Here is a 27,814-nt window from a genome sequence, read left to right on the forward strand (position 1 = left end):
GGTTGCGAACGCGTTGTAGAAGGATTCAGTACGATTGCACGCGCATTGGATGACATCAAATGCGCGTGCAATTGCACTGGATCTTCATACAACCGCGTTCGCAATCGCTTCGCGAACGCGGATCCGCTTCCATTGTGAATGGGGGGTAACCGAGCGCTTAGTGAAATCGGTCTATTCTACGCTCGGTGAGGGATACCTCCAAAGAAGCCACCGGCAACAATGGTGTCATCACCGAAGATGAGGCTGAAAAATGCGGTACTTGGTGGCTTTCCTGCCGACCCCCATTTGTCGACGCGGAGAGCACAGCCGACATCTCTCTGCTGTTGCGTCAATCAGACGCCTTTGATTAGTTCGCTATATTCGGGTAAGCTTGTTCAGTGAAATTGTTATACCCTTATGCACGTTGTGGGGTCATTGTTATGCCCTTAATGCACGTTCTTCGGATGCGTTCAGAAACAGGTTTATGCTGTCCCGTCAAACCACCTTCGATCCACTTCACTAACTTGCAGATCTGCGGCATCTATAGATGCTCTACAGCAGCAGTACATGGGCGCCGCCATAACCGACCTTCAGTTTTTGTTTCCTCTTATTTTATCACTTGCCTCCATCCCTACCACAGCAGGGCAGGTTAGTGCCATTTCAGATTCGACTGTGTACTTCTCCCCAGTGTTTGCCTTTGTGGAGGGCCGCCAAAGCCCTCTTCAGTGGCTTGGTATCTCGGTAAGACAGGAGGAGGTCGGCAATGGCGGCTGTAATTTGGCACGTGTGTAGAGCGTCTATAACAAATGGCAACAACTTTAGGCAAATATTTCCTTCAGTTTATTTGAAGTTGTAGATTTTCCGCACCGTATTTATGTTTGTTTTCGTGAAAAAGTTTAGCGAGAGCCTCTTTATATTTGCTGTGCAACTCGTCAATTTGCTTAAGAGTTGGTTCCTCCATCCGTTCCACGTGAATTGGCTTGCCAACTGAAAAAAAAAAGAACATTAAAAAGAGTCTTATAATGTTTAAAACTACGAGGTTCCGAATCAAAGTCAACTGACTTCGAAATCGAGAAATATGTTTGATAACCATTCGGCTACACGAACCGAGAGCTGAGCCGCAAGAACGACGAATATTTAATGTTTTTCCCCATAGGCTTAGTTGTCAACTTAGCCGCTAGAGGCACGATCGTTTGATCTCCTTTCTGCAGGGCCTGTATTACAGAGAGTGTCCAAATGCTCGATGGGGATCACGTGGTTTATGGGCCACGTTTGCAGCACGAAGTGCGAGGAGGTGACGAAGGCGTTGGTCGTCTGCGAGCGTATCCGCCTTTCCACCTGCCTTCCTCATTGCCACGTGAAAACAGCGCATGTGAATTTGCGACCAAGCCTCGCCAGAGGCGTCCGCCGTTCCATTTCAAACGCTCTCCATGGTTTGAGATTAACGCTATTTACCATCTAGGCTCTTTATTCCTCTCCAATAATTCCTCTCCTCCGATTCTTCAAAGCTTTTTTGTGGATACCGCGAAATCCCGAATAATTGCCCATCTACGTTGGAGACATGATAGAGGAAAATGGCAAGTGGGTAGCCTCTGGGGATGGGCGTTTTTCCGGGATATTACGGCAAGCCCTTACCTAGGTCATATCATCTCCCGTCTTATGTAGAAAACAACCGATTGGTGCAGCTCACCAACGGTGACGATCTGGGCCCGGAAGGGTAGCAGTCCATGGCCGTGGAAGAGGACCGGGGCAACGCCGATCCAGCGCTTCACCAACTCCTGGATCCTCCGGAGCCTGGAGCCCGGCGGGTTGTGTACCTGGTCAAAGATGTCGTTCTCGCCAAAGGAAAACACCGGGACCAGGTGCGCACTGTAAAGAAGTGCGAAGAAATATCGTGGCAATGGGACGTGAGAGGTCTCTCACCATCTGACGGCTCGCCAAAGCGACGTTCTTAGCAGCAATACGAAGTTTTATTCGATCGTTTCGATGGCTCCGATAAAGATACCCGGTACTACGCCGATGCCTTTGCACATTCATTAGATGGCCATCGGGTATCGTCACGGAGGTATTGGAACGATTTATTAATACTATCTAATGACGACCGTCACTAACTGCTATGAAACAAAAGACAAAGAACGTACAATTTAACGTCGAGTAGTCGATCGGTCAAGCCCTTCCATCATTTTCAGGTTATCTAAATATTATTATATTGCTATCAGATTTCAAACACAGAAAGGTGTTATACTGCTTGCATCTAACCATATCCGGTAGGTTCAGCAAAGAAAGGCGACAGGCTGGCTGCAGTTGACTGCTGACGTAGCGCTCGTTTCCTTACTGATTAGACACCAGTGCCAGCCGAACCTCTTTAGAGTTCCACTTCAGACAGACAGCGGCGCTCTGCTTTATTAAATGAGCTCACTCCCGGTTCCCCGAGAGAAAAAGCGCGAGAGAAAGCGACAGAAAAACAGGGGAAAAAAAAAAGAAGCACACTTCTTTGCCGCAATGGGTTGAGGTAGTTACGAGTGTTTGGTTCTTCTGGTCCGCGAGCTAGTGCCAGCGCTCTGCTCGGTACATAAAGTTATTAAACGCTAGGGGCTCAGCTGCCGCTATTTGGGAGTTTTAGTAGACCGTTTTCAAAGGCCCGCTACCGCTACGGGCGCGCGCTCCAGAGCATACATCGAAGTGGCAGCTCGAGCTCCCGCTACAAATAGCGTGGCCTGAAAACACGATCTACTCAAACTCTCTAGTGTCTACGGGACTTCCGGTTGCAAATTGAACCACACAGCAAGCACTCTACTTTCCCAGACTCCCTGTGTATTCTTATGGGAAAATGCACGTGATATTTTTTTGTTCACCGGGGAATAATAGAAATCAGCGAAGTTTTTTTACTCGTAACGGGTACTATGTAGCTTTTTTCATGTTATAAAAGCGTAATTTATTTAGGTAATGTATTTTTTTTTTTATTACTGAGCGATGTTTAAGTTAGCGAAAACTGAGGTCGAGGTCTATGTTGTAGAGCATGATATGTCAATACAAGCTTTCAATGATTATTCGTGCACAGCTTGTTACAAATGCTGTGCACGTTCTTCGTTCCAAAACTCCATGCTTCGTTCCTGTTTTCTGTTTAGAATGTTTGACTTGGCATATATTAACATCCTTTTAGTATTCGCTCAAGCTGATTCACTCTGCGTGCTTCATAGCTTTGGCCATATGCGCAATTACGTGCCCAATAATAGCACTCTACAACGTCAACACGGATTATACATGCGTATTGGGCTATTTTAGCGCAGTGTTCGACACCATGAATTCTGAAGAAAAACGCTCTGACACATACTTTTTACATCCGATTTTAAAACGTTCCAAACTTTTTAATCTGTCAAATTACTAAGCAATATTTACACCTATAATCGAGCGTGAAGAGAAAATGCATTTGCGTTTTTTCATAGGAATGTATTACCGGAAGTCAAATTTGGACTGCTTGCCGTCTGCTTCAGAATGTAACAGCACACTAGCGCCTCCTGAAACTCTAGCGCTTTTTGTTAATAACTCCATGACTCGGTGCTGCCGCGTTCCAATAAAGCAGACCGATCTCCAGAGCGAGTTTCATTACGCTACCGCTGCCGCCATGCATCGTGGGAACTGTGGTCTTTGTGCACGCGAGACAAGTCCTCTGAGAGTCGCACGCCGCGTTCTCAAGAGCCTTTTGGGTGGTGGTGCGAGGCGAGGACCGTCAATACATGACTACGTGTTGTTGAACCAGCGCGTTGTGCCGTTCTCCGAGGCGGGTGGCAGCGACAAAAATCAGACAAGCTGGAGAATGACCTTGAGCAGAAAAGGCGTTTGACCCATCCATTACTGCTCCTGTGACCTCCACCAGGACGGCAGCCGGAGGTCATATTTATGACGTAATTAGGTGGAAACCGGGGGACCACCTTTTAGGACGCGGTAACCACACAATTCAAGAGGCGTTCCAGGCGCCAGTGTAACCGCTACGATATATTGATTCGACCGGCTAATTGTTTTCAATATCCGTTCAGATTTTGGTCTATCGTGGAACCTCAAAAGGGGATTTGCTCCGGCTGGTCTGTCCGCATAAATATATCGCTGTTCAGCAATTTTCGGTTCGGGCTTTTGTTTCGGTGTGGGGCTATAGAACGAGTCTCCGCAGTCCTGGGGGCGTTGCGGCAGCGGACTTGGGTACGACACACACACTTCTTCCGCCGCGTGTCGCTTTCCAACTTGGCAGTCGACGGAAGCGGCCAGGAGCTAGCTGCTACGCCATGACGACGGCGACACTTCCGTTCGCTCGAACATTTTTTCCAAAAACTTCTGCAACCAACCTCCAGGATCGCGACATACGGCAGCGTGCCACGCTTGCTCCTTTGAGGCCATTTATTGGTCACATCATGACTACATTTGGTGCATGGGCTGGAAGGGATTCTAAACGCGCCAATCGTAGACACCTTCCAGGCACAGTAGTTGCGATGTGAGTACCTGGTATATACCACGGCCCACCCGGCAGCGATTCATTGTATGGCTCGCACCTAAAAACCTTGCCTTCCGACGTTCCTGAGATTTTGTTAACAGAAAAACATCCGACCTCCTTACTAATGAGACGTTATGTATCATAGAGAATACCTAAAGCGAGCTAGCACGCGCACACGTCGGGTGCAAAACAAGAGTCGTTTGCGGAGCAGAGCATCGCAACGGTCCCAAACTTTGGCTTCTATAGACGCTTTGCAGCACCTGTGCATGGACGCCGCCATAACTGACCTTCAGTTTTTGCTTCCTCTTATTCCGTTTACTTCACTTCATTATTACCATAGCAGGCCAGGTTATTGCCATATTAGATTCAACTGTGTCCTTTTTCTAAAGCATCGGCCTTTGTAGAGGATCGTCAACTACCGTTTCAGTTGCTCGGCATCTCGGTAAGACAAGAGAAGGTCAGCAATGGCGGCTGTAATTTGGCGCGTGTGTAAAGCATCTATATATTACGGCACGCGACTGTCGCTCTTGCAGGAGACACGACGAACGCCACGAGAGACGGCGATTCACCTCGCATGCGTGGATGTGCACCTTTTAGGTCCCACGGAAGCGCGCGCGCGCGTGCTACGTCGTCGTTGTCGTCTGCTTGTTCTTGTCGTCGTCGTCGTTCTCGTTGTGTCGTCTGCTTGCATCATAAAAATAACTCTATTAAAGCTTGAAATGCTTTTTCACAGAACCCCCAATGCCATTTTGTCTGTCCGTCCGTCCGTACAATCCGCGCTAGATTTAGCGGGGAAATCGATGTCATTTGATTAAAACACCGATTTAACCTCCCCGCTAAATTTGTCAGGAAAATTGATATCACGTGACCTAACGCCTCGAGGCCTGGAGACTAATTTGGTTTCCCCGCTAAATTTAGCAGAATATTGATATCACGAGGTCTATGTTTTACGCACACCTATTCAGTTTCCCCGCTCAATTTAGCGAAGAACTTGACATCCCGTGACCTACACATCAATTCAGTTTTCCCGCTAAATTTAGTGGCGAAATTGACGTCAGGTAAGCTACACACTTCACATCACGATACACTGCTTACTCTTCTCTCCATCCCCACCTTCTTCTCTTTCTCCCTCTTTCCGTCCCTTCCCTCTCCCCTCCTTTCTTCTTACCCACCTGCCTCCAGACCTTCCTCATATCTGTATTCTCCCTCCTCGTTTACTTCCCTTCCCTCTCTCCCCATCCCCCTCCCCCCCTCTTTGAACCTACTTTCTCTTCGCTCCCTCCCCCTCCTTTCCTTCGCGCTCACTCCCTCCTCCTTCTGCCCAACGAGGTAGAGGGGCTTAGAGCGATAAACCGGGGTTCCGGTCTGCACTCGAAAGTGACCCCCATAAGGAGGCTGCCATTGTACGCAAATTTGACCACACGTCACATGACCAAACCAAATACGTGACGTCACAGGAAAGATGGCAGCGCCCATGTAGCGGCTGGCCCCAGCTGGGCCGGAGCTTGTCGGATGCTTTGTTGGTTGTCGTTCGTCTTGGCGAGTTAATTTCAGACGCGGAAGCCGTCATATGAGGCCGGTCGAAAGCGAGTTCAGAGTTCAGCGTGGTGTTTGACGTAGGTATAACGTGAAAATACGGAGAAACGGTGTGCATTTCGCTGGTGACCGACCGGGATATTGCCACGGAAGAGACAATCTGACCTACGTTGCTCGGACCTCGGATTGATTCGGATACCGCTAGGATAAAATTTAAGGCGACGTTTCTGTGCTCTCGTTGACCATCGGAATCTTCGAGGTTTGCAGTGAAGCGTGTGCAATGTATTTGGACACACAGTTTAGCGACGGAAATTGCGTGAGTCGTGCTTGGCGGTGTACAATCGCGGTGCAGCTTCGATCAAATGACCGAGGGCTCACTTCGGTTGTGCGGCGCACCGGAAGGCTGCCTTGAAGCTGGTAGTTCCCGTGCCGTGCTGAATGATGCGTGCTGCTTACAAATTGTTCCGGCGTAGAAGTGCACTTTCACGGAGCTCAGGTGTGCGGCGCACCGAAGAGCTGCCTTCAAGCTGGTAGTTCCTGTGCCATGCTTTAGGTGATGCTGTGCTGCTTCCGAAATTGTTCCGGCGTAGACGAGCACTTTCACGGAGCACAGGTGTTGCAGTTGGTATTGATCCAGCTGGTCTGTCGCACGTTTCGTCAACACAAACGTTTCATCCATACTCGTTACGCGAATTGCAAGCTGTTCGGACATTTCACCGAGCGTGTTACGTACCCAGCTCACGCCGCTTTGTGGCAACGGTCTGCAGTGGCTCATTACCAGAAAAGTGGTCCCACATCCATTTCAGTTCCGTTCGTCCACGGCAGTCGCCAAACCCCGAAGGAGAGGATTTATTCGGACAGAATGCCACTAAAGCAATGCAGCTTCTTCAGTGGTCAGGATAGATTCTCTTCTGCTAGTTTTGTTATACTGTCACGGATCTTTGTTCCAGTCCTATCTTCTATCAATATTCACTATTCTGGGACACTGCAATGCTCAGCTGTAATCGTATGTTCAGGTGGAGGTGCTGGGCACTTTACCCGTAGCCCTTCACTCTGTGTGAACCCGCCGGCTCTTCAGCCGAGTTACCCGATAATGGGACACGGCTGGCGGACTATTCTGCGTCTGATACCCCTGTCGAGCCGTAGGCAAAGTCCTGACCCGAGCCTGGCAGAACAACCGCTAGACGACCGAGTACCACAAGGAGTAACCTCGGAAATACACAACGAAGCACCTGAAATCCGAGCCAGTTGCTGCTACCAGGAAAACCACCGGAATTTGGTCTCCTGTCAGAAAATCCGAAGCTGACTAAGCCAACAATGACAAACCTGTAGCAGCAAACCGTGTCCACTCCCACCATTGTTTGCATGCCCGTCGCAAATCACACTCCGACGCTTTTTCAAGCAAGCTGTATGAAGACGTCAAGGACTGTATTGAACAATATGACAGTGTCGCCCGCCACATTGGGTGGACAGACAACCAGCTCCTGCAGAACCTATACTTCTCGTGGAAGCAACTGCCGGCGCTGGTCTGAGAACCATGGATCCTCCTTAACGTCATGGGAAGTTTGCAAGATCAAGCTGAAGCGCGCATCCGTCAGCCAACATCAACGAAAGAGAGCCGCATTCTTGATTCTGTCCAGGACACTGCCCCAATGAGAGCGCCACCGCACTCGTGGAGGATGTTTTGTGCTTGATCGAGCGCCCACGCCCACGCCGACCTTGATGCTACAGAAGACAAGAACCTAAGAATCCCATGCGCCTCACGTGAGGGACAACACCTTCGGCAGCCTTGTCCGCAACCCCCCAACAACAGTCGAAGTGTTCATATCACTGAGGCTTCCAACATGGAATGTGCACTGCATGCCCGAGCCTGCCACTATGAACAACTTCCCGGCGTTTCGACACTCGAGTTGTCCAGCTACTACTTCGACGCCAGCCTCCCAGGCATCCACGACATCACCCACGACGTTGTCTGGGAGGAGATCAGGAAGCTACTTCCTGCCATCAGTTGCCCGGCTTTTATTTTGATTGGCGACATTGTTTCGGAACAAGTTTGACAGGTATTTCAACCGAGACTTCTGCGAGCGAAGCGGCATCTGACAAACCAAGGGCAACTTACGCCACAATGGCACGACGACCGCCACCGGCTGCCCCTTAGTATTCAATGCCAATTCAATGAGACACTCTAACGCCGAAGCATTCCCGACATCGTGTGTAGGACTGTGCTCAACAAAGTACACCGAGGAAAACGTAGGTGATGCGAATGTGCGACCGAAAACCACTTTGCTACCACTGTATGAAGCCGACCATGTCTACCAAAGCAGCCCGTACCAATGAATTGGTCGGCGAGGGTTCGTGCCAAACGACCCTCGATTACGTCTCAAGGAGCGACCACGGGAGATTAAGGATTACCTTCGGCGACCTTTGTCCCTGATGCCGAAGGTGCTGAATCGAAGATTCTGAATCCCTGATTACCCCAAAGCTCCTCATGTCCATCACCTCAACAAGAGGTAAGCACGACAAAGCAGGTGAGCGGCGATGCAGTGACAGTGGATTTGGTGTCAGTTGTCGTCCAAGGACAATACCTAAAATTTTGCTGACACCAATTTTCTGTGTCCACTCCACGAAGCACACAATTTCCAACTTTGAGGGAGAATGCCCCTGAGTGACTTGAAGGAATAGAATGGTTGGTTGCTCTCAAAAGTTAACTGCAAGCATCACCAGACTTGGATAGCAAACAAAAATTGTTGCCAGCTTTCAAGTCAACGGTACAGCAAAAGGCACAGCCACGTAAGCAATACATGCCCGAGCTTGCTACATTGATGCCGAAAACTACCAGGAAAATTTTCGGATTAGAAGCCAGCCCTGCAGCTTCAGTGCACATGACGTATGATTACAAGACAGCATCAGTCGGTCAAAGTTGCCACTCGACCAAACTGAACACCGACGTGCCAGGAGCGTCATCCGACAACAAGGTCCACAGGTACTACGACTGAACGCCTGACACGAGACTGTCGCAGAAAGAACTCGTTATGGAACCATTTACTAAGAATCAATAATTATGTAATCAAGTGGAAATAAACATATTTGATACACTAACCAGATAAACATGTTTCCGCTTGCCTTCATGCCTTGAGAGTCTACACACCGAGAATTGTGTCCATTGCACGCTCTGGACCTTACGAGGACACTCGCTTCTCTGACCCTTCAATATTAATTAAGGGGTCATACCAGACTGGCAGACTTCTTGCAAGGGGATGCACTCGTTCAACCTTTCCTGAACATGTGGTGCATCCGAAAACCAACTCCAGTGATGTGAAAATGTTATTTATTAATTTATTCCTTCCAGGGGCCTTCGTAAGCATTGCAGAGAGGATACTTAAAACTACACACATGATAATAGCATTAAAGCACACTGCTGTAACTTGTTAATTGGAAAAACAAACACACCTCTGAGCATATAGTTTAATAGTATGTGTTGATGCATTGTTATATAGCATGACACTTCCTATATGTATGTTATATAGCATGACACTTCCTATATGTAACCGTCACCATTTTTTTCGGTGCAAGGCACACGAATGGGCCCCAGTTCACGTCGAACGCCAATGCAGCATTCGAGTCCAATAGGTGCTGAGCCGAATTCACAGGGATGGCAGACATAACATTCTTGTCGAACAAATACCCAAAGTATGAAAGCCTGGGGTAATTACAGTAGTAGCTACTGTAATTTGTTTCATCAGAATTTGGCAGATGGCAAAGGCTACGGTCTCGGTGAGTCAATACACACATTGGAGAGAGGCACATGACAGCATATCACCAGAGTGCTCGTCTGCACAGATTTGTCTCACACCTTCGCTCCGTCTCTCTGATTGGCTCGAGGGGGCTGTGGCGGTTGGCCTTTTCCAAGTTATGGTGATGCGAAGTATAGACAGCCCACACTTTTAAAAAGAGTCTATTGAAGAGACCGAAAGGAATGGTAGTCAACATTTTTCAACAAGACTCCTCTCCAGGCAAGGGATGAACACAAATATGAAGCATGTTATCCAGGTAATTAGAACAATTAAATAATTGACCGACTAATACAATGCACTCTTGATGGAAAAGAGTATAGCTGCAATAAATCCTACAAAACAGAAAAAATGCGCAGTTAATCTATGCATGCACCAAAACAGTTGTTCTTATAGCAAGTCGAATAGCTTTGAAGCAGGTGCCTGCAACGATTTATTCTTCCCCATACTCAATACAACGCCAACCTCGTAGCTGAAAATAAGGGTGCACTTCGCACTCACACACACACACAAAAAAAAAGGAAGAAAAGCGATCGAATGTAGAATCGTGGATTAGCACAAAAGGTTAAAATCGCAGGAGCTTCCTCGCTAAAAGTTGCTATGGTTGTACGGTGACGGAGGGCTGAAACAACTTCCCTTAGGCCCTAACGCGACGTATACATTTTTCGTAGATTCTCAGATATTTCAACGTTCAAACAAAGCTAAGAGAATGCAAAAATTTCATGTTAGAAGCACTCAAAGTTCTATCGATCTTCGGACACATCCCGGAATCCAAGCACCGGTACGGCAATCCACAGCTGATGCTGTCTCACAAACGTTAATATCCAGATGATCCAGAGCGATCTTGCGCAAAAACGGTATAAAGTCTCATTCCTTCATATTTTCACATTATACCTGCGTCAGCGAGCACGAAGAAGCCCGAAGTCGTCGGAAAGCAGCTGCACATCACGGCTACCGCGCACCGAACAAACTCGCATCCGCCAGCTCTGGGCGCTGCCATCTTACCTGTGACGTCACGGCTCTTGGGAGGTCACGTGACGAGTGGTCACATTTGCGTAAAATATGGCGGCAACCGGGGGGGTGCCACTTCCGAACTTCCGGTTTATCACTCTAAGCCCCTCTACCTCGTTGCTTCTGCCCTCCCTCCTTCCCCATGTCCTTCCACCTCTCTCCTCATCCCCCCCCTTCCTTCCCTCCCTCCCCCTCTCTCCGCCCCTCCTCCTCCTCCTTGGGTGCCCTCTTACGGTGCAACCAACACGAGCCAGTCCCATCCCATCAGCCTCATCAAGAGCTATTGAAACCTTCCTTGCGTTTGACGCAATGTCTAATTCTGGCGATTTAAACGATTGGTTGTTGACTCTCAGAAACGGCTCTTTAAATACTGTATATCATAGTACCCTAAATTCACTGCAATGATGTTTTTTAACGTATCTAAGCTGCACACACAATGTGGGAATGTTCAAGAACTTTCCCTCTCGTCAGACTTCAGCGCGAGATCTACATTTCGCTAACATGAAGTGAAAAAAAAAAAATTATGTCCCGCCCCAAAGCCCGGCGATCCCCAAGGCCGTTTCCTTGTAAGCGTTTTTTGTATATTGGAAGCATGTGACCCCTCTGCGCCAATGAGGGGTCGGCGGCGTAAGGAAAAGGAATGCGACATGCTGGCTCGGCCATTTAGTCACTCTGTGAGCGCGTACCCGCACTGCAGGGCCAACCTGACGAAGCCCTTGCGCCTTTCGAGCGTGAGCAGGCAGGTCCCCGGTCGGGCATCCAGGGCCTCCTGGGCGCCTCCGATGATGACCACGGCCGCGTTGCCCGTACCCTGCTGCGTCAGGATCCACAATAGATTCTCCCGGGACACGGCGCACGCCCCTGGGTAAGAAGTATGGAGAACTATTTTTCAATTTGAGGTTCGAGTGGTTCGGGGAACCCTGGACGTTTTGACAAATTTCGGCCAGGTTTGAATTCTTGGTAAGTGTTATCCTACTTCCATACAAAAATATTAAAATTTGGGGAAATTATTTATCCAGTACGTTGTTCACAACTGTAAGAAAGAATGACCAATTCTTGCTAAGTATAAAAGTCAGCATATACACTCATAAGGATTTAGTAAACGTCTAACGGCAATAGTAAGCACCCGATCAATTTTGCACTATCCCTCCCCCAGGCGGCGTTAGCTCGTTTTTAATATCCTTACATGCGCATAATAGTGTATTTCTAGTCGAACTTTTTTTTTTCAATTTTGCGTTAAATATTGAAGATCTAAAACCTGGTTCTACTCGAAGATTGGCAGGTCAGCGACATTCAAAGTCAGAAGCGCTAAATAGCTGGAGTTGCTGAATACGCACAGAAACGTGACACTTCAAAGAGCGTGTGCTGAATCTTTCATGAAGAGTCGGATGCATAAGCGCTTTTTTTTTCGTACTTAATGTAACATAATATAATTGCTTCTAAGTTTTTGTCCTGCCCATATTTGCACTGTACACTTGTAAGTAAGCATTGTTGTTTATAATTTCATTTTGAGTTTATTAAACAACGGCCAGGCTAGAATAAAAAGGCGCGCTTTCTTACAGCTCTTAAAAAGGGGGTAGTTTCACTCTGACACCGCGGCTTAGTGGGGTCGTTGCAATCTTACCCCTCCTTAAGCCCCTTCATGTTTCAAAAGTAGCGCAAAATGCGTCGACGCACGAGGCACGTGCAACGTGCAGCCCTTGGGAAGATCATGGCGGCACAGAGCCGCACTGAGCTAGATTTCAGACCCCATGTTCTTCCCTGAAGTAGCGTGCGGCACGTGTCTCGAGCATTTCCACAACAATGAATGGACTTTTCCCAGGATAGAGGGGCTTTAACCCCTACTAAAGCCCCTCTATTCTGGGAAAAGTGGCGCCATTCATTGTTGTCGCATGGACGCCCCTTGTGCTACTTTTAAAACATGAAGCGGCTTTAACCCCTCCTAACTCCTCCTACAGCACTTTAACCACTGACATCCACTAGTGAGCTGAAAGGCGCATTGAAACCACCGGAAGTAATTGTCTTGCCGCGGAAGTGAGTGCTTGACAGGTGTTCAACTCTTCTGATTGCACGTTCAAACAACGTTCAGGGGGCTGGATGTTTTATTGTCATCACAAGAGAGCTGGTTGTTGCACAGAAAAAACGCACGCAGACCCGAAAACTCTCCTCGGAAGCCATCTGATGTGAAAATGTTTAGATTCTAGCTGATGAAGTGCGCATTTGTCCAACGTTCAAACGCCCTATTTTCTCAATTTAATTCAAAACTGGATATTAAAACCCACTCGAAGACACAAAAAAGCATGGACCAAAGCACCGACTGAATGCACTATAGACATTTTCCACAGGAGCGCCGCCATCTTGAATGGACCTTTTCCGAGAAGCGTTCTGCGCACGCGCGAGCGCCCGATGCCAAGCGGTGGAAGTCGGCACGAAAAAATCGAGGAAATTCGGACTGAGGCTGTAAATCGACGAGTAGAACACGTAATTGCAGCATATATATAATTGTGTTACACAAAAAAAGAAAGTGGACGGAAAGAAAAACACGACGTTTGGGTGGACGCTACGGATTTCCTTCTTTAAAGTCGCGCTAGGCCTACCTCGTTGCATTGGGCACGCGACGCTGCTCAGAGAGCGAAGCAACTGGTAACGTAGCTCCCATTATTGATTGGTAGCGCAGGTCACTTCCTCGATTTTTTAGTTCGCGCAGCCACCGCCTGGTGCCGTCGGTATATGGAAAAGGTCCATTGTCGTCACTTCCAGTATGGGCGACGACAAAATAGTAAAACGTTTCAACCTGTAAATAGTAAAAAAATAGAGGGGAGCCAAAACGACAATGTGTGACGGTTAGGCTTAGATCCTAAATGTCTTCTATTGGTGTGGTGACGGCAAAGTAATGTTTTCGCCCATACTGGAAGTGACGACAATTCAAGATGGCGACGCCTTTGTGGAAAAGGTCTATAGGAAGCCAAGCAGACGGCCGATTTCCGGGACAAGCATCGAACTTCCGCTGCCTTCACTTCCACCAGGCTCGGAGGCAGCTATGCGCCATCCAGCCCCTTAGAGTAGAAACCAGTGGTTTTAACACTTTCTAGAAAAACACTCTAATATCATCATGTTGGCGGCCCCTTAACTCAAGGGTTCAATTGGAGGAATGTTTACACTAGTTAGAACTACAGGCCCTGAGGCCGCGTGCCCACGGGGACTTACGAAAAATACTTCTACCTCTTCGCAAAAAAAAAAAAATAAAATAATAATAAACAAGCGTTTTCGTATCGTAAGCTAGAAGTATTTTTGATCAGCGCACAACAGTTGTTTTATACGAGTACACTGCACACAGTTTGAGTCACAGTGGTTGGAACTAGGGTGCCTCAATGTCCTTCTGTTTAGGGTGATGCCACCCTGTGTAGTACCCGATGCCGACAGCACTCGCTCACGGGGGAGATACAAGGAAATGGAAGAAAACGAAATGTCGCCATAGCACAGTCAACGCCACAAACACGTGCAGGGACACGCTCTTTCACGCGCTTCTGAAGAACACAAAATAATAAACGCGTGGGACAAACTGGCGAGATGCCACCACCCTAAGCAGAGCGCACACCAAGGCATCCTAGTCGGAACAGTTGTTCAGGGTGGTTCAGGCTGCAGTATACTCGGAGTGGTTAAGACTGCTTCGTAGGCTTTAACCAGTTTCAAAGTTTCAAAAGTAGCGCAAGATGCGTCGATGCACGAGGCACGTGCAACGTGCAGCCCTTGGGAAAATCATGGCGGCACAGCGTTGCACTGAGCTAGATTTCAGACGCCATGTTCTTTCCAGATGTGGCGCGCGGCACTTGTGTCTAGCATTTCCATAACAATAAATGGCGCCACTTTTCCCAGATAGAGGGGCTTTAGTAGGGGTGGCATTGTCGCGCTCCCACGCGATAGAAAAACTTCCACTGCTTCTAAACCGAAAGCAAAGGCCCTAAGAAATGCAGCTGTCTATCAGGGCAGTGAAAAAAAAAATTGGGTTGTGTGTGTGTTTATACAGCCTAGAACTTGGTCTGCCTCACAGGGGCGACGAGTCTCCCAGCTGTAGATGAGAAATTTAGCCAGTGCGGTACAACCGCTAGCCTAGGGTCTTTAACGTGCATCACGCAGTAGTTATACACGACCGCACGCCGGTACGATGCTCAACCGATCGAAACGGGCAGGGGTGGGGCTCGAACCCAGGATCCCTGGGTTCTGCAGCGCGAGCTTTCGCTTAACGTGCTCCGAGCTGGTGTGCGCTAGACCACTCGGCCACCGATCCCCCTTATCAGGGCAGTGACTAACCATGTTGAATGTCCGATTGTAGATGGAAGATTTGCATCTTGGGTGAAACCAGAAGCAAAACCTATTTTATAAGGGTCTATTTCTGAAATAACACATGTGCGGGTACTCTGCCTCCCTAGAAACTGAGAGAGAAAAGGAAATGAGAGCGCGCGGGAATGCCAGAGCACCGAGCTCTGACTGCAATGATTAGAGGGTAGACGCCAAGCTAGCTGCCTTTGTACCTACTCCCTGTCCGAACGCGTTTGAAAGCGAACGCTGAACGCCGGACGACGGACGCCGAACGCGTTCGAAGTGTGAGTAAAAACAAAGGCACGCTTGGCGTCTACCAAGTGAGCATTTTAGCCAGAGCTTGAGTGCTGACGTCCCCCCATGCTCTCGTCTCCTCCTCTCTTTCAGTTTTACCCGTAGAGATGTTCAATCGCATTATCAAAGCAGTCCTCATTTTTTTTAGAAAATTTCATGTACAATTTTGAAATTTCCTCTGGGGAAATGGAATGTACAGAGTCGTTTGTACTGAAAGGGCTTGGCCTTCCTAAGGAGATTTTGACAGCCTGTCAACCGCGGCAGCGTAGTCTGTCACCGGGGGACGACTACTTTCGTCCGAGATTTCGGGGCTCTGACTCATAGGAACTCTATGCGATTTCTCAGGAACAAAGAAGACAAAGAAGTAACGCCATTTTGTGTTATCGCGAAATTTGCTGTTTCTAGCAGGCAACAAAGCTCCGCCCACTGGCCAAACTCTTTCAGCATACTTGACTGGAAGGAAGCGCCGAAAGACGGGGACAAAAGATGTAGGTAAGGACAACATCGTGGCGCACTCGCAACTGAAGGTTTATTGGAAAATACAAAGACTTAAATAATAACCGTTTTTTTATTTCTCATCAATGATGAAGGGGAGGCTGGAGAAAAAAGCTGCAAAGGAACAGCTTGATGAGTCTCCGGCCCCCTACAGTGGCAAGACAGACGGCAGCAGAACAACGAACAAGTTATAAAACAGGGAAGGGATACTATGACAAACCACTTCATGTTTCGCCACCCCACTCTCTCTCTCTAAAAATAGAATATCCTTATCTAACAATGCCACAGACGGCTCGCTGACGCACTTATCAGCACCCCTTGTTTTCATAATGATTGCTGCGTGTACTTCCCTTGTGGTTTCATCGCTGTGTCGTCCCAGGATGGCTGTGTTAGTAACCAATGGTGTGCACGGGCATCTAGCGCAATGTACTGCCAGATGCCCAGACGGCGTCTGTTTGACAGCTGACGCATGTTCTCTTGCACGTTCATTGACGCAGCGGCCAGTTTGTCCTACGCAGGAACGCCCACATGATAATGGATTGTCGTAAACGACACCCAGGATGAAAATTCCAAAAACTTATTTCTGTGTTTTTTGTGCATTCTTCCCTGCCCCTGTGTAGGTAATTAATTCGCTTGCACAACGACGAACGTTTGCTAGGGGCCGTGAGAACAACCGGAACGTTGAAGCGCCCCGCAAATTTTTTCAGCTTGTGGGAGACGGCATGAAGGTAGGGTATGATTGCAAACTGAAAAAAGTTGCGGGGCGCATCAACGTTCCGGTTGTTCTCACGGCCCCTAGCAATCTTTCATCTTTGCGCAAGCGAATTAATTGCCCACACAGAGAGAGGGAAGAATTCACAAAAAACAGAGAAATAAGTTTTTGGAATGTTCATCCTGGGTGTCGTTTACGACATCCATTATCATGTGGACGTTCCTGCGTAAGACAAACTGGCCGCTGCGTCAATGAACGTGCAAGAGAACATCCTTCAGGTGTCAAACAGACGCCGTCTGGGCATCTGGCAGTACATTGCGCTAGATGCCCGTGCACACAATTGATTACTAACACAGCCATCCTGGGACGACGCAGCGATAAAACCACAAGGGAAGTACACGAAGCATTCATTATGAAAACAAGGGGCGTTGATAAGTGCGTCAGCGAGCCGTCTGTGGCATTGTTAGATAAGGAGATTCTATTTTTAGAGAGAGAGTGGGGTGGCAAAACATGGAGTGGTTTGTCATAGTATTTAAGTCTTTGTATTTTCCAATAAAGCTTCAGTTGCGAGTGCGTCACGTGTCGTCGTTATCTACTTCTTTTGTCCCCGTCTTTCGGCGCTTCCTTCCAGTCATCAGCAACCAACTAGCCCAAATTAACAATCTGTTCCTTGAGCATATACGGTTCGGAGGGGGGGGAGGGGGGGAGAGAGAGAGAGAGCGAGAGGCTTGGGCACCACATTTCACAGACGTGCAAATATTGCTTTGAATGCGTCGTGTCTGCAGGAATCCTACGATTATTAATTAAACTATAATTATCAGACGAAGTTTTCTGAAGCAGGTGGACAGTAAAGCTTTTATTTCAAAAAACAAATCGCCACTAATGGTTCGATAGCACTTGATGGTATATATAGGAAGCGGTAGAAAACGATATGCAATGTGAAAGTGGCGAAATAATTGTGAGTGTATAAAGAACTCCTTCATCGGTGCACCTTTTTTTTTTTGGCATCATTTTTTCTGAAATGCCGCAGCACATACAATCTTAAGCGCGAAACACATGTACGACGAAACCTTCCGATCCGACGTGCGGACTGCCGGAATGACCTTGGGGGAGAGGGTTTTCGTAGCATCGGAGAGCGTTGAAAACCCTCGCCTCCGACCGTCGTATTGCGCGGTCGGACGTCGGATCGGACGGTTTCGTCGTACATGTGTTTCGCGCTTTACCGTAGAATGCCTCCACACCCACTGATTATTGTAACAATGCGCGTTTCCTACGAAGCGGAGGGAGGCGGAGTGGAAAGTGCCAGCCCACTGTTTACGACCCTTCCCCTCCCTGCGCAGAGCAACGCCATTGGTCATGCGTGCTGTGACGTCAAACCAACAGTTGCACTCCGTTGCTAGAGCCCTCTCCCATGGCGTTGCTACGGTACCACGAACACATACACGAGCAGTCAAGGTGCGGGCCGGCGTCCCATATAGAAATATCGACTTTTAAAATCACACCGCTAGCATGCAACGAACTAATGGCGAATTCAGGTGGTCCTTTTCCAGCAAATATTTTGCCATATCTTCAGCAAGGTGTTCGCGTGGTCCAAGGCTTGCGAGTGCAAGCCGTTCGGGCGACGCTTTTTAGGAGCGAGCCGGCAATATGCCGACACAATTTTTGCTCGAGCTCCGAAAGGTCGGCCAGTTTGTCCGCCACACTGTATTCGGTATCGTCATATTCGAATCGCGAAAGAGAACCGACGGCGAATTCGAGGCTGGTTTGAGCCGGAAATAAAGCCAAAGCATTCGCCACGCTCGCCGATCGGGGTTCGAGTTGAAAACGAAGCCATTGAGAGAGACGCCCCATTGTAATTAAAAAAAAAATAGATAGCAAAAACAACGAAGAGAAAGATCAAAGGTTTTGAAAGAAAGTCAGAAATGTTGGAAAAATTCGTTTAACTTGCCCTAGGTCAGTTTGCTCTGGGAGCCCGCCGTAAATAAAAATGTATGGATAGTGCTGCAGTTCGACACTTGGACGCGCATTACAATTTCAAATACGTGGGAGCAATGAAAAGACAGGGCTCCAGAAAAAAGTGTAATAACAAGAAAATAGAATACGAACAGCGACGCTAAGTAAGCCTTCTTGTGAATCTTGTACTGATGACAACAGTTCTACAGAAATCCAAACAAAAAAATTCTAAAATTTGACTCGTGTGCGGGCTGCACCACACAAATTTATTAATGTGCCCTTCTATTAAGTTTATATATAAGACCCTGTAAGCTGTGCGGACTGTGGTAATGTCAATATTTCCACAAAAAATATTGTAAAGCCACTTGTGTTTACTACACACATCTTAAAGTCCGAATTTATGTTGCGTCCTTACTGTACCATAAAATAATCAAAGAAGTTAACAGAGAACACGCGTCATCGAGGCAAACGAAAACGCCAGTTGCTTGCACTTTGTGTGCGGGCGGAGAGGGGTGTGTGGGGCTCCGGTGGTGCGTTTCCAGTTACAGGTGCCACCGGCAAGAGCTCGCCGGCGATTGAACCCCTGAATTCGCCAAAACAGAAGCAAACTGTATTAGATGAAACGCCGCGAAAGCGCCTAAGCCTATTCAGTGGAGCAATTCCAAATGAAGCACATCGACGACCACATGGCTACTGGCGTTTGATCATATTTTCACGGATGGAAAATTGTAGATAAATTTCGAACTAAAATCAGCAGTGAATGAGGCGAAGTTGTGCTTACAAACTTCAAGAAAAAGGTACCGCGCGTCTTGCATCGGCGGCGGAAAGAGTGAATGTTCTGAACCAAAAGCACACGACGACAACCTGAAATGGGCTGGAGCTTCCCCGAGGAAGAACGTTTGATAAAAGCAAGGACCTTTAAATAGGGCAGTATTCGGCATTACATCATGCCCAGCGATGCCGGAAAAAGAACTCAATCCCAGACTGCCTTGCGCACCGACGCGATCCCACCAAGCTCCCACCGTCTGCTCACCGCTCGGTCCGCTAAGTTAGGCTTAGAGTACGTCTGCTTCCTGTCTGTGGTCTGCTTCGTCTGCCCGCTGTCGCGGCTAACTTTCGTTACGATCGGCGCAACAAAAAAAGTTTCAATGCGAACGCGCAAATTCTCATCACGGCGGAAGTAAATGAGCACCTACTGGAAGCAGGACTTGTACGGTCTTTCTCAACCCATCCCATTCTCAGCGTTCGTGCGTATACGACGCCTGATAAGACGTCGACATTCTTGGTGAAATTCACTCTCTCGTAGCTAGCTCAAAATAAAAAGTTAAGACTCACTCAACCTCACCCTCACGGCCGCATTCACCTTCAAGTCCTCTCTCACTAACTAAGATCTTATTAACTCATGAACTCACTGAACTCATGAACTCACCAAACTCACGCCCCTCACCGAACTCATGAACTCACCAAACTCACTAAAATCATGAACTTACCGAAATCATGAACTCACTGAACTCACGAACTCACGCCCCTCACCGATCTCACCGAGCTCACCAAACTCACGAAACTACGCCCCTGATCGAACTCCCCCATTAACCTCACTCACTCACTCAGAAGTATATATCTCACCCTCATCGTGGTCGCGGCGCTGGGGCTCGTGTTGCGCACGGTTACAACTCCGCCACGGCCGCTGCCACCTTCCGCCGCTCCGGTGCCAGCCGTCACGTCGCCAAGTAAAGAAATGCTTTGTCTTTTTGTTTATTTCGCTTCGACTCCTTCCGCGCGACGGCCGCGCGCAAGCCGAGCGCTCGAGAAAGGCGCGCTTTGTTGGGATGCAAGGATGCATCATCGCGAGATTCATTAAGTTTTCTTCACGGTGTGCACTGTCTGTTCCAAGCATTCGCGAAAACTTGATGCAAGTATGAAGTGAGCGTCTGGACCCTGTTTATTCAGGTGTGAATTAGTATTAGTCCAACATGCACCGCCGTGGGTGTGTATTTTGTTTCTGATAATCGTATTGCGAAGTTCACGTTGATGGTGGGACGGTTTGCTCGGCAATTCGTCGTCAAGTAGAGCTATTACAGAACGGTCTGTCTTTATATTTATCGTCATTCACAGATATTGCCGCGCCCAGGGCTGAGAAAGCAACGCTCGGTCACGGACCTCCAGAAAGTTCTCGTTGATTCATGTACCGCATGTAACTTCTATAGAATGTCACGGGTGGTGAGTCGTGACCAATAAACAAGAAATAAACAGAAATAAATAAACGTTTAATGTGGCGAACTTGTGCCAAAAATAAAGAAGGAAACAGAAGAAAGCAGAGCGTCGCGGGCGTCGAAGTCGGCGTGTCAGCAGAATCGAGCGCTGGGGCGAGACAGACTCGACAAGGTCGCGGGCGGCCTCTTATCTAGAGTGCGTCGCTATCTCGAAGATTCGGCGAAAGCGGCTCGAGCGTCGCGTGATCGGGGCGAGAATGAACACGCACTTTCTAGAAAACAAAAGCAGGAATAAATGATAGAAGTTACATGCGGTACATGAATAAACGAGAACTTTCTGGAGGTCCGTGACCGAGCGTTGCTTTCTCAGCCCTGGGCGCGGCAATATTATTTACCTAAAATAGCTGCCTGGTGGATATTTTTTCTTGAAGAAGGAAGAACTGAAGAACGTTTTGCCTATCATATTATTGAATATTAATTTTTTTTATCGCGTCTCTTGTTTTCTGTTGCACCGCACATATCAATTAAAACTAGAACGTTCTAATCTACAGAATTGTTTCCTCGTAAAATGCTAAACTTTATGGATCCTGACATAGAATTCTCACCGGTATCGAATGCCCTCGGTATTCTTGTCGCTCAAACAATGTGTACGTGTATTCAAACTTGTCAATATGTTCAGTGCAAATATTGTCATGGGTGGTGACCAAAAAAATAGGAAATAAACAGGAAGAAATAAACGTTTAATGTGGCGAACTTGTGCCAAAAAAATAAAAGGGGTACAACGATAATAACAGAGCGTCGCGGGCGTCGAAGTCGGCGGAGCAGCACAGTCGAACGCTGGGGCGAAACTGACTCCGCTCGCCTTGCGGAATCCCTTATGTACCCTCGTGGGTTTCTGGATCGTTCGGCGTAGAAGGTTCGGCGAGTGGAACATTCCAACCTCGAATCAGCAAGACGGTTCTCGAATTCACCAGAACCTTACATTACAGTGTCAACAAAAATCAGTCTCCGCGGCCAGAAATCGAACCCTGGCATTCAGCGTGGGAAGCAAGCGCGATAACCGTTAGGCCACGCGCGCGCTGCCTGCTTGGCTAGCTGCGCGCGCGGCAATATTTACAAACTACAAATAGAAAGTTGCGTTTTTTAATAAAATCACGCATTACATTTTGACAGATAGTAATTTTTAACTTGTCTTTACTAATTTGAATAAATAAAAGGCCTACTAGTGTAAGCGCAAGTTATTTTACAATCGACATTTAGATGACTTTACTCGCAACCATGATTGCGTAATTCGAATATTCACGCTATGTATGAGATGGGACGGTGCGTTCATGCAATTTAATTAAACGGTTTACAATCCTTCAAGGTTTGTTTCGTTAGATACAAAAAAATGGCGCGTTTAATTTTTGTTCAGGCGGAGAAGGTTGCTTTCGTACACGCACGCACATCCACGCATATCAAATATTTTTTTTAATTACTTCGGTTTAGATCTTACCACCTTCGCCCTCCTATTTATACTCGTATAGATATAAATCATATTGCTAAAAATACAACTAGCACTTCTCGTAAAAAAATGAGACGTGCACTAGTGCGAGCTGTACCGGTTGATAAATAATAACATATAGGAATCATAATTAATATCTAAATACTCTTGTAGCTAGTAGGGAAACCCCTTCTCCGGTACACGAGACGTTTTCTGGTGCGTCTTGTGTCTAATTATGCTCAATGGTTCCCTCTGGAGCGATTAATGTGGTGTTTGAGAGCAGGTTAGGAGCGTCGATTTGTCATCACCTATATGAAGTGAAATTGAAATGATCGTTTCATATCTCTGCATGCAATTTAAAAACGTAGCGTCTTCAGTTGTTCTGTGACAATCCACAATTGAATTAACTTTTATATGCTACCAAATAAATGTAACAGCCTTTAAACCCAATTGCAAACAAGCGCGCCGTTTCGGGCGTAATCGAGCTCTGGGACGTGTGCCCGCACTTTTTTCTTACAGAACTCCATGCTACAACTTAAACAAACAAGTATACAGTCGAATCGTGGCAGTTGCCAGCCTGCTTTTATTTTAATAGTGGCTTCAGGATTAGCAATCATGCAGAAAACGAGCGTACTGGAAATATTAACGTCGGCCTTCAGGCGCCTGTTTCCCTCCTTCACGAGACAACAAAACACCGCGCGTGTATCGGTGCCTCGCAGTCTAGACTAGAGCGGCCGAGGCGAGCGGGAGAGCCCTGCCCCCTGTCTTGTCACACCATCACGAATCAACGACCAGCGCTGAAATACCACATCACGCCGTCACGAAGCGAACCGGAGCCGAAGAGCGCAGATAAATTAATAGGCACTTTTCTCCTTTCCCATCACTCGTAGAGAACCAGCCGTACGAGCTAACAGCGCAATAGCTAAGCGAGCGTCGACTCAACTTCCCCGAAAATGTACGGAGAAGTCACATGACTCGCCTTCCTCGACGTGACCCCGCAAACCCTCATGAAACCCATGGCCCCTTTGGGGACCTCATGCCTCGCCGAACATATGAACTCACGCCCCTCACGGAACTCATGAACTCACCGAATTCACAAACTCATATCCCTCACCGAACTCACAAACTCATGTCCCTTACCGAACTCAAGCACTCATCCACTTCATTAACTCACGCCCCTTACTAAACTCATGAAATCACCCAACTCATAAACTCACGTCCCTCACCGAACTCGGGCACTCACCCACCTCATAAACTCGCGCCTCTCACGGAACTCTTGACAAAATACGCCGCAGGACAAGGGCAGAAAAAGAAAGACAACATGAAGCGCTATTTCAACTAAATGTTTATTAAAACAACACACACTATTTATACACTCAATCGGGTTTCTAAAGAATTCAAATTCCTTGTCTGCTAAATGGACTGACGGGGCACTTATGCATCTGTCATCCCCCTGCAATCTAATTTTGGATGACATGTACAGCTCACTCGAGATTTTGCTTTTTAGCTTTCCCAGAATTTTTTTTTTCTAATTCCGGGGCGCAAGTGCATCTGTCGCAGTGAATAGCTACATTGCCCTAAGAGTCCCACGTCCCTCTGTTTGCATGTCATTGGAAAGGGCAGATGCGTTAATGAAAGGGCAAGAGAGAGCGCGCTATTAGTAAGGAATTCCCCCTCGGACAATCTAGCTATTAACTGCGACAGATGCCCTTGCACCCCGGAATTGGAAAAAAAAATTCTGGAAAAGCTAGGAAGTAAAATTTCGAGAGAGCTGTACGAGTCCTTCCATATTAGATTGCAGAAGGATTACAGATGCATAAGTGCCAAGTCAGTCCATCTAACAGACAAGGCATTTGAAATCTTGCTTGAGAATCCCGATTGGGTGTATAAGTAGTGTGTGTTGTTTCAATAAACATTTAGTTCAAAGTAGCGCTTCGTGTTGTCTTCCTTACTTTTTCCCTGTCTTGCCGCACATTTTTTTCAAAAGAGATCATGTACCAACAGGCCCATCTGTCACTATTGACCCTCACCCAACTCACAAACCCACGTCTCTCACCGAACTCAAGCACTCACCCACCTCATAAACTCAACGAAACTCACGAACTCACGTCCCTCAGAGAACTGAAGCTCTCACTCACCTCATAAACTTACGCCACTCACCGAAGTCATGAACTTAATGAACTCACAAACTCACGTCCCTCACAGAAGTCAAGCACTCACCCACCTCCTAAACTCACTCCCCTCCCCAAACTTAAGAACTCACTAAACTCACAAACCCACATCCCCCACCAAACTCAGGCACTTACCTACCTCATAAACTCACGCCCCTCTCCGAACTCATCAACTCACCGAACTCACAAACTCACGTCCCTCACCGAACTGAAGCAGTCACCCATGCCATAACCTCCCACCCCTCACCGAACTCACGAACTCACCAAAGTCAAAAACTCACGTCCCTCACAGAACTCAATCTCTCACCCGCCTCATAAACTCACGCTCCTCACCGAGCTCGGGAATTAACGAACTCAAAAACTCACGTCCCTCACCGAACTCAGGCACTCACCCACTCCATAAACTCACTTCCCTTACCGAACTCACGTTGCTCACCGAACTCAGGCACTCGCCGAACTCATGAACTCCCGTTACTTACCGAACTCATAAACTTACCGAACTCACAAACTCAATCCATCACCGCACTCAAGCACTCACCCACCTCATAAGCTCATGCCCCTCATCGAACTCAAGCACTCACCGACATTAGAAACTCGCGCCCCTCACCAAACTCATGAACTCATCGAACTCACAAACGTATGTCCCTCACCAAACTTATGAACTCAGGCCACTCATCAAACTCATGAGCTCAAAAACTCAATCAGAAACTCACGTCCCTCACCGAACTCAAGCGCTCACCCACCTGATAAACTCACCTCCTCACCGAACTCACAAACTCATGTCCGTCGCCGAACTAAGGCAGTCACCGAACTTATCAACTTAGTCCACTCACCGAACTCATAAACTCACCGAACTGACAAACTCACATCCCTCACCGAACTCAAGCACTCACCCACCTCATAAACTCATGTCCCTCACAAAACTCACAAATTCATGTCCCTCCCTGAAACGAGGCAATCACCCGCCTCAAAAACTCACGTCCCTCACCGCACTCACGAACTCACCAACTCACGTCCGTCAGCGAACTGTAGCACTCACTCACCTCATAAACTCAAGCCACTCACCGAACTCATGAGCTTAAACTTCTGTCAAACTCACGTCCCTAACCGAAGTAAAGCACTCACCCACCTCCGTAAAGTTACTCCCCTCAACAAACTCATGAACTCACCAAACTCACAAACTCATGAACTCACCAAACTCACAAACTCACGTCCCTCACCAAACTTAGTCAATTGCCCACCTCATAAATTCACGCCCCTCACCAAACTCATCAACTCTCCAAACTCACAAACTCACGTCCCCCACGGAACTCAAACACTCACCCACCTCATAACCTCACGCCCCTCACCGAACTCATGAACTCACCAAACTCACAAACTCATGTCCTCACCGAACTCAGGCACTCACGGAACTCATGAACTCAGGCCACTCACCGAACTCACAAATTCACGTCCCTCACCGAACTCATGAAGTCACCAAACTCCCAAGCTCACGTCCCTCACCGAACTAAGGCAGTCACCGAAATCATGAACTCACGCCCCTCACTAAACTCATGAACTCACCGAACTCAAAAACTCACGCCCCTTATCAAACTCAAGCACTCACCCACCTCGTAAACTCAGGCCGCTCCTCGAACTCATGAACTCATCGAACTCACAAATTCACGTCCCTCACCGAACTCAGGCATTCACCGAGCTCATAAACTCAGGCCACTCAGCGAACTCAGCAACCCACGTCCCTCATCGAACTCAAGCACTCGCCCACCTCATAAACTCACGCGCTTACCGAACTCATGAACTCACAAAATTCACGAACTCACGCTCCTCACAGAACCCACTCCCCTAACCGAACTCATGACCTCCCCGTATTCATGAACTAACCGAATTTATGAACTCATCGAACTCACTGGCCTCATGCCTGGTCGGTGAGGCTGAGTGATGTGACTGAGTGCACTCATGAGTGAGTTTTCACCGAAGTATGCGCATGACACGCTCGCTTTCCAAAGCCGCGCGCGCTGTGACTCGCTGTAGACGCTCCCGGAGCGGTGTCGAGAGCGCCCGCCACATGCCGCGACTTCATACAGGACAGGCAAGTGTTGGGCTCAAAATCTCACCTGTTCGAAACCGATTCAGGGGCCACTGCTATGTAAATATGGGGCATATAACCGCGTTGCCATGGCAATGCCACGGTAACGCGGTTGCCATGGCATTGCACTATTAGGTGTACAAATCTCATGAGTTCTCTCATCAATCCTGACCACAAAATTGTGTTTTTTAGTTGATTTTACTCTTACACGTAAATAGGCAGGTAGTCTAAGCAGCGGGATGACGATGCTGGGGATTCATCTCAATGTAAACGCATTTGGGTTTACATTAAAATGGTGCCAGGTTTTTGCGGAGCAATCAGCCCTTTTCAAAATTGCGCGCAATCTCGTAGCTGCAGCGCAAGTTATCGAAGCCTGCCATTTTCTGGGCACGTGTGCCGAGCATGTATTGGACAGGAAGGACACGTCAACGTTCGGCGAGGACTAAGATCTCTTAGTGGTGACAGATTGAAAGCTCAGGACAAGATTCTCGCGCTCATTTCCAGTATAGCAGAGAGAACGCTGGAAAGGAGGCGACCTCCTTTCCAGCGCTAGTTCTGCAAAAGTGTGGGAGAAACTTGCCTTGAACTCTTAACCTTTCACTGACTATGTATAATCACACGCTTCGTGCCCAAGAAATAACTGCCGCCAATGTTGCCTGATGTAGCTTTTCTGTTAACTTCTTCACTCCATGTGGCGCTTTCTTCCTAGAGCAAACTTACCGTAGGACATGATGAGGTCCCTAAAAAAGGGCAGCCAAAAGTTGAAACGCAGCGTCAGAAAATGCGGCACGATGCCCGGAAAGAGGTCGCTGAACCCGGTCCCTTCCGTGGCAAAGTTGATGAAGGCACCCGCGCAAAGCACGCCGTGGGGGTGCGAACCCAGGATGTAGTTGCAGCGCGGGTCCAGCTCGGCCGTCTTGACGAGCCGTGCCGGAAAGTAGCCGGCCAGGTAGCGCCAGAGCCGCCACTGACGGACCCAGTGGACGCGCCGGCCCCCACGGTCACACGCATCCAGGTCGACCCAGTAGAGCCAGGTCAGGTACAGGGCAGCCAGCCAGGAGTGCTGGGTGCACAGCAGGAGGTAGCCGGCCAACAGGACACCCGCCAGGCCTCCGAAGAGGAAGCTGACAGTCATGTAAAGCGCCGCGGCAGTCTGCAGTCGTCGCTGCAAGAGCGACTCTTTCTTGAAGTCGTCAGCTGATCCTGGGGCATCCTGAGAAGTGTGCCTCGCCTTCATCGTCTGTAGGTCCGCGACGGTGATGCACCTCGCTTGGACCAGAACCT

General features: G+C 48.1%; 1 protein-coding gene across 1 annotated transcript; it reads right to left on the reverse strand.

Annotated features, from left to right (window-relative positions):
• Window positions 1-796: 796 nt before the first annotated feature.
• On the reverse strand, window positions 797-27,807 carry LOC8043396 (2-acylglycerol O-acyltransferase 2-A-like). Its single transcript, XM_029973088.3, has 4 exons — window positions 27,251-27,807; window positions 11,490-11,664; window positions 1,670-1,848; window positions 797-966 (listed from the first exon to the last, which is right to left on the reverse strand). Exons 1-4 carry the CDS (start codon window positions 27,765-27,767, stop codon window positions 815-817), a joined length of 1,023 nt encoding a protein of 340 aa, XP_029828948.3. The 5' UTR covers window positions 27,768-27,807; the 3' UTR covers window positions 797-814.
• Window positions 27,808-27,814: the final 7 nt, after the last annotated feature.

This window comes from Ixodes scapularis, unplaced genomic scaffold (assembly GCF_016920785.2).
Source record: "Ixodes scapularis isolate PalLabHiFi unplaced genomic scaffold, ASM1692078v2 PGA_scaffold5__190_contigs__length_132052651, whole genome shotgun sequence".
In the NCBI taxonomy this organism is placed as follows: Eukaryota; Metazoa; Arthropoda; class Arachnida; order Ixodida; family Ixodidae; genus Ixodes; species Ixodes scapularis.